The sequence below is a fragment of the Labrus mixtus genome, chromosome 12 (genome assembly GCF_963584025.1).
Source record: "Labrus mixtus chromosome 12, fLabMix1.1, whole genome shotgun sequence".
Classification (NCBI taxonomy): Eukaryota; Metazoa; Chordata; class Actinopteri; order Labriformes; family Labridae; genus Labrus; species Labrus mixtus.
In genome coordinates, this window is record NC_083623.1 from 4,160,081 (window position 1) to 4,173,875 (window position 13,795).

The 13,795-nt window shown below is 45.7% G+C and overlaps 1 protein-coding gene across 1 annotated transcript in view; it reads right to left on the reverse strand.

Moving 5' to 3' along the window:
* Window positions 1-39: 39 nt before the first annotated feature.
* The window catches only part of cad (carbamoyl-phosphate synthetase 2, aspartate transcarbamylase, and dihydroorotase), a 26,027-nt gene continuing 12,271 nt past the window's right edge, over window positions 40-13,795 (reverse strand). Inside the window, exons 19-43 of the mRNA XM_061051569.1 lie at window positions 13,118-13,364; window positions 12,874-12,972; window positions 11,346-11,570; window positions 10,993-11,175; window positions 10,674-10,892; window positions 10,242-10,409; window positions 9,968-10,150; window positions 9,540-9,644; window positions 8,997-9,242; window positions 8,831-8,912; window positions 7,827-7,993; window positions 7,552-7,716; window positions 6,963-7,094; window positions 6,572-6,773; window positions 6,133-6,323; window positions 5,870-6,010; window positions 5,341-5,430; window positions 5,033-5,174; window positions 4,688-4,881; window positions 4,525-4,599; window positions 4,227-4,439; window positions 2,575-2,700; window positions 2,178-2,435; window positions 1,782-1,876; window positions 40-920 (exon numbers count right to left, since the gene is read on the reverse strand). Of these exons, the coding sequence (XP_060907552.1) occupies window positions 821-920; window positions 1,782-1,876; window positions 2,178-2,435; window positions 2,575-2,700; window positions 4,227-4,439; window positions 4,525-4,599; window positions 4,688-4,881; window positions 5,033-5,174; window positions 5,341-5,430; window positions 5,870-6,010; window positions 6,133-6,323; window positions 6,572-6,773; window positions 6,963-7,094; window positions 7,552-7,716; window positions 7,827-7,993; window positions 8,831-8,912; window positions 8,997-9,242; window positions 9,540-9,644; window positions 9,968-10,150; window positions 10,242-10,409; window positions 10,674-10,892; window positions 10,993-11,175; window positions 11,346-11,570; window positions 12,874-12,972; window positions 13,118-13,364 (4,048 nt within the window). The 3' untranslated portion in view covers window positions 40-820. The remainder of the gene's footprint in view (window positions 921-1,781; window positions 1,877-2,177; window positions 2,436-2,574; window positions 2,701-4,226; window positions 4,440-4,524; window positions 4,600-4,687; window positions 4,882-5,032; window positions 5,175-5,340; window positions 5,431-5,869; window positions 6,011-6,132; window positions 6,324-6,571; window positions 6,774-6,962; window positions 7,095-7,551; window positions 7,717-7,826; window positions 7,994-8,830; window positions 8,913-8,996; window positions 9,243-9,539; window positions 9,645-9,967; window positions 10,151-10,241; window positions 10,410-10,673; window positions 10,893-10,992; window positions 11,176-11,345; window positions 11,571-12,873; window positions 12,973-13,117; window positions 13,365-13,795) is intronic.

The following is a 13,795-nucleotide window of genomic DNA, read 5'->3' on the forward strand; positions in this document are numbered from 1 at the left end:
GATCCACATGTGGGGACACAAATGACAATTTGAACTGCAAAAAGGAAAACTGTTTTTATTATTTATTTCTCCACATTATAGAAAGTAACTCACCAACATTTAAATGACCAAAAAAAAAAAAAAAAGTCTGATTCTTAACCGCACCAGTAGTACAAAGAAATCACCGACAGTAACAGTTGTGCGTGTTCACTCTGAGTTAATGCTACATGTTTAAAAAACGTTACAGAATAGGGTTTATTTCTCACAGTAGATGTAACAATTACTCTCATATAAAGCCAAGTTTTGATTTTTCCTTTTAGTATCCCAAATGGTCCCTTTAAATGTACCTGCAGCTGGGTAGATGAGGAGACTCTGCACAGACTGCGTGCACACTGGCTACACACGTCATCCCAAAGATTTCATGAATTACACATTAAAGTACCGTCGATGCTATCATCTTCCTTTTCTCATTCTCCCATTGGCTCACACTGACGGGTTTGTTTACCATCACAGACGAGCTTAAAATCTCACACATCATCGTAATCATTCCAGGTTAATACGCAGTGTTTATAGAAACTCTTCATAGACTCTTCAATCTCTTTGACAGGACATATATGTGAAACAACAACGATCGGTGTGTAAGCATGAGGAGAAGCAGCATCATGATATAACTGTACGACTCAGTTATATTCTCCCAACTTTACTAACATCCCTTTTTTTTTTTTTAAAGGACAGGAAAAAGGAAATCCACTGATTCCAGGAAGGTAAAATGCTGGTACCTAACATTTATTACTCCAAAAGGTGTGTTTATATTTGAGCTACCAACCCACAGCACACAGATCTATCTGCCCAGTACGGTGGCCAGCAGGGCCATTCGGATGTACATGCCGTTCTCTGCCTGACGGAAATATGCAGCCCGGGGGTCGGTGTCCACCTCCGCACTGAAAGAGAGAAAGGGAAATATATTAGTTTGAGTTTGTGCAACTTGTGGGAAGTAGCAGAGAGAACTCCCATGATTCCCCGCAAGCCTCGATGTCCTGTTTTGTTATTGTAGAATGATTGAGAGCCCCCTGGTGGCGGAATCTACATATTGTATCTTTAATTACGGTAATACATTTTTAATGTTACATTTTTGGGCGACATTTGCCTTTATTATTATTATTTAGGACAGCTGAAGAGACAGGAAACGCTGTGAGGAGAGAGCGAGGGATGACATGCAGCACAGGGTAATGGCTGGATTTGACAGCCGTTGTACATTGGGTGCGCGACTGCGCGTCATAACCATTAGGCTAACCAGCGCCCACTTTGATATGTTTTAATAGCATCGGTCTTGAAAAGTAGGATAGGGGAGATGGGAAAGAGAAGGATAGGGACAAACAGAGGGTGGGTCTCCATAGCAGCAGGCTGAAGAAAACCGTGTGATGAAAGATGATGTGAAAGCCCGAAGAAAAACTGTGTAAATTTTTTTTTAATACGTTTCATCGGCTTCAGTTTCTAAGCTCAAGAATGAACTTCAGAAGTCTTGTGGTGCTCTTGTATTTCAGACGATACAGAATCGTGTCCGATGTTTGGCCCTGTGTTGCACGTCATGCATCGATCTCTTTCTTTGGATGACAATAAACGCATTATGGCTGCATTCAAGAACTCATCGAGGGGGAGGACAAACACTTGAATGAATCCACAAATGTTTGAGAAGAATTTTGCCTCCCAACTTTTTCCAAGGACTCTTTAGCGAAGGTGAAAGCACGGGGAGAACCTGTTGATCAGGTGAGTACACATTACAGCGCTGGTTGTTCTTTTACCTGATTTCATTGACTCTGGGCAGCGGATGCATCACCACCATCTTCTTTTTGGCCACAGTCATGATGTGAGGGGTGAGGATGAACTGGCCGAAACACTAAAGAGGAGACACAGAGATGACTTCACTCAAACAGTCACAGATGCATAAGAGTCGATCATTCAGAAAGTGCTGAACTTTCTAATCCCATGTTACAAAAGTATTAATTTAAACGTCTTGTTTTTATGATTTATTTTTGATTTTATGATCTTGAATTAAATTCTTTAAATGTCAGTGTGCTGTATTCGCCTGAACACACCACTTCCATAAAAGTATCACACTGAGATGAACCCAGACACACAAGACTACGTCTCTGTGGATTACTGAGCAGAGGATGAAATAAAACAAAGAGTTCACTCACAGCATCGTACTCCTCCTCAGAGGCAAACCTCTCCTTCTGGATCCTCGTCATGTAGAGGACGTCCGTCTCAGGCAGAGCTTCCTCGATGCTGTCAAACTCCTCCTGCTTGATGCCCTTTGAGGCCACGTAGCTGATGATCTCTGCCGGCATGTGGAGGTTCTTGGGAGCCACGTAGCGCAGTGTGATGCGGTACTGAGTCAGCAGTTTGGCGAGGGAATGAACCGTGCGGCCGTGCTTCAGATCCCCGACCATAGTTATCTAAAAGTGGGAGAGATTTTATAGTGTTGTTTGTCAGAGCAGACCTGCTGATACTGAGGTGTAGAATAAAGCAGAGGAGGTAAGACTATGAAACAAGAAAGAGTTGAGAAATAAACAAACTGTCTTCTCTTTCACTCACCGTCATGCCGTTGACCGTCCCCAGCTCCTCCCTGATGGTGAAGACGTCCAGCAGAGCCTGGGTCGGATGCTCCCCCACGCCGTCTCCAGCGTTGATCACCGGTTTACGGCAGTGACGAGATGCACTCTGAGGGACAGAGAGAGAGAGGCCGGTTAAAAAAAGAGCAGAAGTAAAAGTCAAAGGTCACACATTCTGAAAAATCCACTTCACCATGTTCCTCTAACTCTAATATGTGTCTCTAGTTTGTCTACAAACCCCCCAATTATGAGAAAAGTCCATCCTCTCCGTCTTTTGCCTGCTCCACTTTTCAGAAAATGAGTACTCAAACAGGCCGTTTTGGAGATTTTCCCTTCATGACATCACAAAGGGCAGTAGCCCCTCCCGCAGGTGGGTGACACTCCCACAGCTAGGTGTTTGTTCTGCCCTCTGAGTCTGCCTTCTCACTTTAAACAATAGGACATGGAGCGAGAAAGCACCGAGTACACCCAAGAACTTTCCAGAGAGGGGGCGTGGTCAGACACCGCTCATTTACATATTTAAAGGTACAGACACAGAAACAGCCTGTTCTGAGCAGGGCTGAAATAGAGGGGTTTATAGACATGATCAAATACAGGATCAGAGTGGATTTAGAACAAGAAACTTCACAGACATGTTTTGAGGAGCTCTAACACTGAGACTGAAACATGTAACATTACACACAAACCACACATGTTTTATTCAACATCACCACCAGGGGGCAGCAGAGGATTTAAAACAAAAATCACATAGTAGGTTTAAACTGAATACATCTAAAATTCTGCAACAATAGAAATGTTTTAGACATTTTCTTCTTCTTAAGATCAGAAAGAAACTTGACTTATGGTCACTTTTTTAAAAGAAGCTTTAGAGTAGAGCTGTTAGCTCAGTTCAGGTCAAATCTCTGAAGCTTGTCAATGATTTAACAAATGCCACTACATGAAATGATTTTCTGAAGAGTGACAAGGTATCCAAACATGCTGGAGGTCAGCAGCAGAATTTATAAACAGCTGTTTTGTTCACAACCTTTGCCTTAGAAAATGAAGCAACCTGAGCCTCGTGCTGTCACACTTCTGCTCCATCCAACAACGATTCAATGTCAGATTATTCATTTAAAATAAAACAGCAGGAAGTGACAAAGAGGGTTGCACTGTGAGTTTAACAGTAACTTATTCTGTCTTTTATGTGTGATTTGATTGTGATGTGAGGATTTCTGAGCCTGTAATGCAGGACAGATTTCCATCACAATAAAGTGTTGTCTTATCTTAAGTAGGAGTTGGACAAAATAACCATACATCAATATATCGTTGTCTTGACTGGTGTGATGCTATAATCAAACCACAGCGCTAACAGATTTCCCTGCCTTGATGCGTTGCTACTCCACGGGCCAGAGCCCAACATTTCAATATGTTGAGGGTGAAGTTGGCACTCGTGTAGTCAATATTATTCCTTGTTGACCTCGTTCACAACTGTTTGTCTATTTGCTCTTTGCTGCACGTCGTCCCCCTCTCTCTCCTGCCTACATTTTCTGTCTCTCTCTCAGCTGTCCTCTCCAACTGAGGCAAAAGTAACCAGTAAGAAATATCTACAAAAGGCGCTCGATCTTACAAAACATGCAAAGTTCAGAATAAACTCACCTCCACAGCTCCAGGAGTTGGATGTCGGAGGACGAGGACGTCGGTGTAGCAGCTCATGGTCTGGACGGAGTCGGCCAGAGACTCTCCTTTCTGTGTGGACGAGGTGGACTCGCTGAAGTGGACGACGGAGCCGCCCAGACGCTGCATGGCCGCCACGAAGGAGCTGCTGGTGCGCGTGCTGACCTCGTAGAACATGGACGCCATGACTTTACCCTGAAGGGTCAGAAGTAAGAGATCAGTTTTTTTATTTTTTTATTTAGCTTGATCTGAAAATACTTTTCAGGGGAAGGAAACCCACCTTCAGGATGTCCAGGCTTCGCTCCTTCTGAACCATCAGACGTAGAGTGTGGGCGACGTTGAAAAGGTGAGACATCTGAAATTTACCCCCCAAAAAAATGAATCAACTAAACAATTGTTTATGTGTAGCCTGCTATGTTCATGGGAGTGTTTTTTGGGTGTACCTGTTCTTTGCTGAACTGTCTGACCGACAGGATGTGCTGTCCCACCAGAAGGTGCAGCAGAGGCGAGGTCTGGAAGTGGGACGCCTGTCCGGCAGGAGTCTGCCCCGGTCCTGCCTGAGGGGAGAGCAGCCTGGACAGAGGAGGAGGGTGGCTGTAACCTTCACCTGCACCAGACGGTGGGAACATAACCATCTCTGCACGGAGCAAAGAGACAAAAATTAATCCCTTAAATATTAAAAATCTGTTTGGAAAAAAGTCCTACAAAACAACATTTACAAATCTGCAGAGTCGTTTTCGTCTGAGCCTGTTGTGCACTGAAGAGTGGCATTATGGGAGTTGTAGTACCTGGGGGTAGGCCCGGGTCAGAGGAGCGGTGGATGCGAGGGGGCAGCAGGTAGCAGCTCTCTCTTGCTGATCGTCGGGGGCTGGGTGCTCGTGTCCGGACCGGGCCTTCCCGTGGAGGAGTGGGACGTGGGTGCTCTGGAGTCTTAAAAAAAAAAAAAGGGACACAAACTTGATGTGACACAGCGGCATCTTTCATTTTCTTCTTCAAGCCTGCACAAACAGATGTAGGCTGTATTTTTTTTTTATTATTTAAATTAAATTCAGTTTACATTTCTGTTATTTTCTGTTGGATTATTATTTTTTAATACCATTGGACATTCTTTCACCGGTTCAACAGGATGGACCGAAGCTGTGGGCCAAGTTTTCACATCTTCACCGTAACCTGGAGGTACCAACACCTGAGAGAGAGAGAGAGAGAGAGAGAGAGAGAGAGAGAATAGACAGGGAGGGAGAGAGAGAGGGAGGGAGAGAGAGAGAGAGAGAGAGAGAGAGAGAGAGAGACAGAGAGAGAGAAGAGACAGGGAGGGAGAGAGGGAGAGAGAGAGAGAGAGAGAGAGAGAGAGACAGAGACAGAGACAGAGACAGAGACAGAGAGAGAGAGAGGGAGGGAGAGAGAGAGAAGAAGAGAGGAAGAAAAAAACAATAAACGATTTAGGAGGAAACTCTCACCAAAAGACTTTTACAGCCATGTTGTCGATGAACAGAGGAACACTTCAACAAATGAATCGTGTGTGTGTGTGCATGTGTGTGTGTGTGTGCATGTGTGTGTGTGTGTGTGCATGTGTGTGTGTGTGTGTGCGCGCGCGTGTGTGTGTGTGCGTGTGTGTGACTGCTGACCTGGCCGTCGATGTAAGCCACCTCTCCTCGCAGGACCACACGGCGGACTTTACCCTTCACCTTCAGACCCTGGAAAGGAGTCCACTTGGACTTAGTGAACTGCATCGCCTGAGGAATCACCCACTCCTGCTCGAGGTCAACCTGAAGGACGAATTAAAAAAAGGGATTTGGAAGTTAAAATACCTGTGAGAGCTTTTTTTAAATCAGAAAAAGACAAATCGATTTGAAGAAGGTTCATCAGGAGAGTGTTTGCACGCCCGTACCTCCACATAGGTGTTGTCCTGGGCGGGCAGGTTGAAGATCCTGCGTGGGTTGTCATAGAGACGCCTGATGATGTCATCCAGAGTTAGGCGCCCGTCGCTGACGGCGGTCAGCAGCAGCGGCAGCATCGTCTCCAGGCCGGGGTAACCAGGAGGAGGACGCTCGCTGTTCTTCTCCTCGACGGAGTGAGGAGCTGAAAAAACACAAAAACACTTCATGTGACCCTCGATTCAGCGGACAGATTCATCCTCAGGTTTCTTTTCTCAAAGAGTCGCACATTCTTCCTTTAATGTCAATTTCTGGTCTTATTTTATTATCTCATGCTAAGGTGCACCCCAGACTTGTTTTTTTGTTCTCTTTGTGCGTCTCCTCTTGTCCTTAATAAAACTATAAAACGTTATAAATAAGTTTTAAAAAGGCTCAGAGCGTGTGGTTACTGACCGTGATCTGTGGCAAAGCAGTCGATGATGTCCAGGTTTTCCCACAGAGCCTCCATGTCCTCGCGTGCTCCCAGCATGGGTCGGACCTGCGCTCGTCCATCGCCGATATCCGGCACGTTGTCCTCACAGAGGAAGAGGTGATGAGGCGCCACCTCACACGTGACCTGGATGCCCTTCTGCTTCGCCGCCCGAATAATCAGGATCTAAAAAAAAAAAAAGAAGAGTTAAGTTTAGAAAAACCCCAAAATGTCTTCAATGCATCCAAGCTTTAAGGTATTGAAAAAGCAGCATTATTCTTTTCTTTTTATTTGTAGTATAGAGCTGCAAATCTGTGCATCATTTAAATTCAACAGAAGTTAGGAAAACTTCTCATCAAATAAAAACTGTTTTACCTCCTCCTTCTTGGCCACGTGGCAGATGTGGACCGGCCGCTGGTAGAGCTGAGCCACCATCAGGATCGCTGCGACCGTCTGCTTCTCAGCGTGAGCGACGATCGGCAGCTGTTTGGGCCACTTCTCAAAGTGCTTCATACAGAAACAAGAACATGTTAGTTTAGTGTGGACAGAGAGGAGCAATATGTAACTCTGACACCTAGTGTTTAAAATGGGTACTGCAGTCCAAATCCAAAACATTAGAAAGAGGTGTCTCCCCTCTGCCTCCTCCTCTCTAAGGTGGAGGTGCACACAAGTTGCCACTTCAGGGACACTGAAGCTTCAGTGTTTAGCCAGTCTGAAAAATTGACTCCTTCTGATTCTGAGGTGATTTATTATCACTACAGTTCTAGAAAACCAGTTTTTAGACAAATTCAGCTCTGGGTTTAAGTCGCAATGGTTTCTCACTTTAGTCTCGATTATCATTTTATATGATGAATGTTAGAGTGAGCCAACAACCACTTCACTCGATGTGATGGCCGTATGACACATGAAGGACTTAAACTACAGAACTGGTACAGAAGTAAGAATAAGTTGTGAGTGATCCTACCTCCATCCAGAGGGAGACGTTGTCCATCTTCAGGGTGGAGTACGTGTCGTTCAGGTACATCTTCAGACCAGCAGCCTGGTTAGCGATGGACGGCAGGATGGCGGCGTTGTCTGAAGCCGCACCCACATACAGGGCGTAGTCGCACCGGCAGCCTTCTTTGGCCAGCTGTGGATTAAACACAACAAAGGATTGAACCCAGAGCATCAACAACTCAGTGGAAAAATGAGGTTATGGTTTACAAACTTGATGCGACATCAAAGAAAATCTGGGTCTACCTTCTGTACAAGAGCCAGGGTGTTGGGGTCGGTGATGGCGGGGGAAGTGTTGGGCATGGCACACACCATGGTCACTCCTCCTGCCAGTGCGGCCGCCGTACCCGAGGAGAAGTCCTCCTTATGTGTGGCTCCAGGCTCCCGCAGGTGGACATGCACGTCGATCAGTCCTAACAATTGAAATCTTAATGAGTTGAAATATGGCGATTGGAAGGTGCAAAAACAGGGGGAAGCGTCTACCAATCAGAGACCTCCCCCATTCCCTTCCTGCCCCCTTCTGTCCTCGGCATCGGCAGGCTCAGCACTCGCCGCCTGTGCTAACGGGTCATACTGTTACGGCTCTGGACCGCCGTGGTCGTGGCCTACGGGAGGCTCAGGAGGAGAGAAGTTCTCGACTTCAAACAACATTTCTCTCACAAAAGATGGATGTTTCTTGAGTTGTCTAAACTTCCAAATCAGTTTATGCTTGATTGTGCGGGTAGCATAGACTGTCTGATGTTTGCTGGTTACGGCACAGAGGAGCGAGTGGGCGTGTCCTACAAAGCCCTCGGTCCTGTCTATGTCGATACATTGACTCTCTAAAGGCGTTTTTTGAAAGTCCTAGTAAGATGCACTTCAGCCGAAACTCTGGGGTTTAATTAATCTTCAAATAACATTTTTAACTTTTAGAATTCAGGAAAGCACTTTTACTTTTTCAGCCACTTTTTGTTATCAGTGAATTTTCCCCCGAGGAAAAACGTCATCAGCATCCAAAAACTCATTTTGGTCGGGCTGTTTGTTGCCTTTTCAAGAGTCACAGTTTATTTTTTTTTAATCTTATTTCTAAAGGACATTGTTTTGAAAGATTTCCTGTCGCTGTTTTCAGAGACATCTAATTAGCTTCCTCGCTAAAATGATCCCATATAAGGTGAATTATTACCCAAGGGATGAATAAAATTACCATTCTGTTCTGCAGCTGAAGAAAATAATACATAATAATAATAATAAGGAATCCTTCAGTGACTCACCGGGCAGACGGACCAGCGTCTGAGACGTCATGCTGTCGATGTGAGTCTTCACTGGAGGTTTCCGACCGATCTGATGAAGAGCCTGAAAAACCGTTTTGAATCTTAGTTAGATTTCATGACTCAGATGCTGCTTCTTCTTTTTTTATGAACTAAAGATTCTTTTCACCTGCACAAAGAGCTTGGTGCACTTGATGTCGATGATGAGCGGCACCGAGTAGTCGATGGCCATGCGCCTCGTGCGGTAGCCTTTGGTGACGAAGGAGGAGAGTCTGCGGCCGCCGCTGTTCCTCATGGAGAGGTTGATGACCAGGTCGAAGTGGTTTTCCTCCAGGTAGTTCATGATGCTGCGCTGCTTCTCTTTAGTGGGACCGTCGCTGTCTTCCTCCTCAAACGGCCAATCCACCGCCGTCACCTGGTGCAGGAGGAGTCGGAGAGAAAACAAAGGGACGTTTAATTTCTCTTCATGTGATGACAGGTTGGCTCTCTAACTAGCAGGAGGTACAAAAATCTGTCGAAAAAAACAGATTATAGTTACATCAAAGATCCTTTATTCACCTCCACAATAAACCTTTTTTTAGTGAAGGTGGTTATCTTTATGAATCAGTCAAACCAATAAATCTCAAATTTCCTGAGTTGCAATTTCATTTCTCTGCTGTTTTCCGGTGTGATGAAATATACATCTGCACGAGGAACATATTCTTGTCGTCACCTTGACTCCGTGCTCGGTGTAGAAGTCTGCAGTACCCAGACTGGCGTAGAGATCATAACCCAGAGACTCCAGAGTCTGCACAGTGGGGAGCAGCTCGCTCTTGTTCTGTAAACGCACAAAATAGAATCATTCATATTCCTCTTCATTTAAAGGAGTTGTGTGATGTATTCCTGGACTTTAAATTAAACAAGTCAAAGTATATTTATCAGACACACACACATATTTGTTGAAAATGTATAACTAATGATGTATTTCCATTTGGTTATCTGTTAACTAAGCTGCAAACATACAGAATGGTAACATGCTGTTTTAGTGCCTTTCCCACAAAGACGTTTGGTTTCATCTGTTCTCATCTCTACCAAATTATCAGCTGTTGTTTTTGAGAAGTACATCCTTCATGAAGAAGAGTGTAATGCCCGTATCTGCACCTTATAGCTGCCGATGGAGAGCAGGATGTTCTTCTGGGGGATCTTGAAGCCCGTGGAGAGCATCGCCTTGAGGTACGCCTCGTATCTGTTCTCCCCAAAACAGGCCACCTCCCCCGTGCTGGTCATCTCCACCCCGAGCACCACGTCGGCTCCGGCCAGCCGAGAGAAGGAGAACTGAGGAACCTGGAGGTTAGGTGACAAATGTTTATGTGAAATTACAACTTGTTGCTCCTCTCTCATGTTTTAGTGGAAAAGGGAGTTTTGCTTCTTTTACCTTGACGCCGACAATCCCTTTCCCTCTCATTAGGCCCAGAGGCTCCACCTCCTCGCCTACGATGACCTGAGTTGCCAGGGAAACAAGGTCCACGCCCAGAGTCTTTGACACGAAGGGGAAGGAGCGGGAGACTCGGACGTTGCACTCGATCACCTTCAGCTGGTCATCCTGGAGGAGGAGAAAAGACAACAGTGTTAAAAACTAAAAGAGATGCCCGTTTAAATAAATATGCTCTTATTCTGAAAGGGTTTTAATCTCTCCTAACACTCACTCTAGAGATTTGAACAAAGAGTATCTGATCATACGTTTCTCTAAAATAATTAAAAGGTGTTTGGTCGTATCTCAGAGGCTTTCCATATACTGATGCATTTAAAACGGCCGACATGTCTCTAATCTGTGTTCAACATGAAGCTCTGCAGACCGACTCGTTACCTTAGCGATCAGCTGCAGGTTAAACGGTCCGGTGACCTGCAGCTCCTGTCCGATGGCGTGGACGATCATCTTGATCCTCTCCATCGTCTTCTGGTTGAGATCCTGCGGCGGTGTGACCAGCGTCGCGTCGCCAGAGTGGACGCCGGCGTTCTCCACGTGCTCGGACACGGCGATGGCCAACACCACCCCGTCACAGGCGACGGCGTCCACGTCTATCTCCTGAATAATGCACACACACACACACACACACACAAAACATTAAAGACAGAGTGCCCGCTGTCATGAAGAGAAGAGGCAGACGAGTGGATCTTTGTCTCACCTTGGCCTCCTGTATAAACTTAGAGATGACGACAGGATGTTCTTTGGACACGGCGACGGCGCTGGTCAGGTACTTCTCCAGATCGCTGTCGCTGTAGGCCACGTTCATGGCCGCTCCGCTGAGAACATAAGAGGGACGAACCAGGCAGGGGTAACCCACCGTCTCACAGAACTTCACAGCAGACTGGAGGGGGAAGAAGAAACGGACGATACATGAAAGAACTCAGAAAAACACTTTTTGACCAATAGCTGCAGCCTCACCGTTCACTGGACTCAAATGCTTCCCCTTGTCGACACGTTTTGCATCATAATAACTTCTGACATCTTTTGAAAACATTTTATGGTCTGTCGTACCTCCGTGTCCGAGAGCTCCTTCCACTGCGGCTGGCTGATCCCGATGGTGTCGAGCATCCGGGAGAACTTGAACCTGTTCTCCGCAGAGTCGATGAACTCCGGGGAGGTGCCGAGGATGCGGCACTGCTGACGATGCAGCGACATGGCGATGTTGTTGGGCAGCTGACCTCCCATAGAGAGGATGACGCCGTCGGGGTTTTCTCTCTCATAGATATCCATCACCACCTGAGAAAAACATTCAGGACCAATCATCAACCTCAGAGACGCTGTTGGTGGAACTCTTTTTGTGGAGGTGTCACAATAACAGGATTTTGAACTTGAATATCATACTGGTAAAGAGTGACTATCAACATGTTTCCATATCACTAGAACAAAACCAGGTGTGATACTTGTGCATCTTTATGAGACATCAAAGGGTCTAAAAAAAAATGTTGCTATTTGCCGAACAGTCTGCTGTGTTGTTGTCTCATGAGAGTGACTGTGTGGAGGCTTCAGAAGCATTTAACAACAATTGTGCTCAGTCTGTAAGGACTCGGGTTGGGAGGGCGCTGGTGGCGTAGTGGTTAGTGCGTGCGCCCCATGTATGGAGGCCCAGGTTCAAATCCGACCTGTGGCTCCTTTCCCGCATGTCATTCCCCTCTCTCTCTGATTTCCAACTCTATCCACTGTCCTATCGCTCCATTAAAGGCACAAAAAAAAAATTCTTAAAAAAAAATTTTAAAATTTTTTTTAAAAAAAGGACTTCGGTTGGGAACTGGAGGGTCAGCGGTTCAAGTCCCAGTGCGGACCAAAATATGGAAGTTGAAAACAGTGTCAATCTCGTCAACGAAATAAATGACGAAAATATTCGTTGACAAAGGTCTTTTTAAATTAGTCAACTATGACGATGACGAGACGAAACTCCACTATTTGACGATTTGATAAATAATATTACTTCATCGTCTAATTGACGAAAATGTGACGGAACGAAAACTACATTACAAGTGAGGATTATCACGTTCCCCCTCAGCTGTTCTAAAATCATTGTAAGCCATAGCAGACTTCATCAAAGGTGTGTGTGGTGAGTGTGTCTGTGTGTGTGTCTGTGTGTGTGAGTGCAACAATGTGCAGCCTGGAGCCTGGAGCCTGCAGGTCCGTGAAGCCCCGCCCCCTGGAGCTTCTGATAATCAAAATAAAAAGCTTGCATCTGATTTTGTTGACTAAAATATCTTCTATTGTCGTCAACTAAAATGATGTGCAATTTTAGTCAGTGACTAATTGACTAAATTTAATCAATAACAAATGACTAATATCTGAATAAATATAAAGGACATTATCGTCAGGAGACTAAGTTAGAAAATGGTGTGAAGATTAACACTGGTTGAAAATAGAAACAGGGCGTCAGCGTTCAAACGGCACACCACCTCGCACTGCGTCGCTCACAGGCCGTTAGGACACTCAAATAGGAAACCATAGACAAAGCTCTTTTTGTTGCTGTGTTTATGGGTTATTATAGGTCACTGTAGTCATGATTAACGACTTATCTTACCTCAAAGGAGATCTCATCAAAGTAGAGGCGGTCACACATGTCGTAGTCGGTGCTGACCGTCTCTGGGTTGTAGTTCACCATGATGGTCTTGTACCCCATCTACAGGTAAGAGAATAAATACTGATTTAATATCACTCAATGAACTGACTGCAGGGACTTAAAGGGTTAAGCATCATCTCGTCTTCAGGTCCAACATGTTGTAACAACCTTTCAGTTGTACATCATGAGGTCACGCTTCACTCACCCTCCTGAGCTCCGTGATACATCCGACAGCGCACCAGTCGAACTCCACGCTGCTGCCGATGCGATACACGCCCGAGCCGATCACCATGATGTGCTGATCGTTGAAGGGCAGGTCGTCCTCCGTGCCGTGGTACGTCAGGTAGAGGTAGTTCGTGAAGGCGGGCCATTCAGCCGCCACCGTATCGATCTGCTTCATCACGGGAAGGATGGACCAATCGTGACGCAGCTTTCTCACGACGAGCTCTGTGCTGCGGGAGGAAAACAACAAAACACATCGATCGTCACATTTTATGCAGAATAAACTTCACCATGTTCCTCTAACTCTAACATGTGTCTCTAGTCTGTCTACAAACCCCCCAATGATGAGAAAAGTCCATCCTCTCCGTCTTTATCCTGCTCCACTTTTCAGAAAATGTGTGCTCAAACAGGCCGTTTTGGAGATTTTCCCGTCATGACATCACAAAGGGCAGTAGCCCCTCCCCCAGGTGGGTGACACTCCCACAGCTAGGTGTTTGTTCTGAACCTGAGTCTGCCTTCTCAACGTAAACAATAGGACATGGAGCGAGGAAGCACCGAGTACACCCAAGTCCTTCCAGAGAGGGGGCGTGGTCAGACACAGCTCATTTACATATTTAAAGGTACAGACACAGAAACCGCCTGTTCTGAGCTGGGCTGAAAT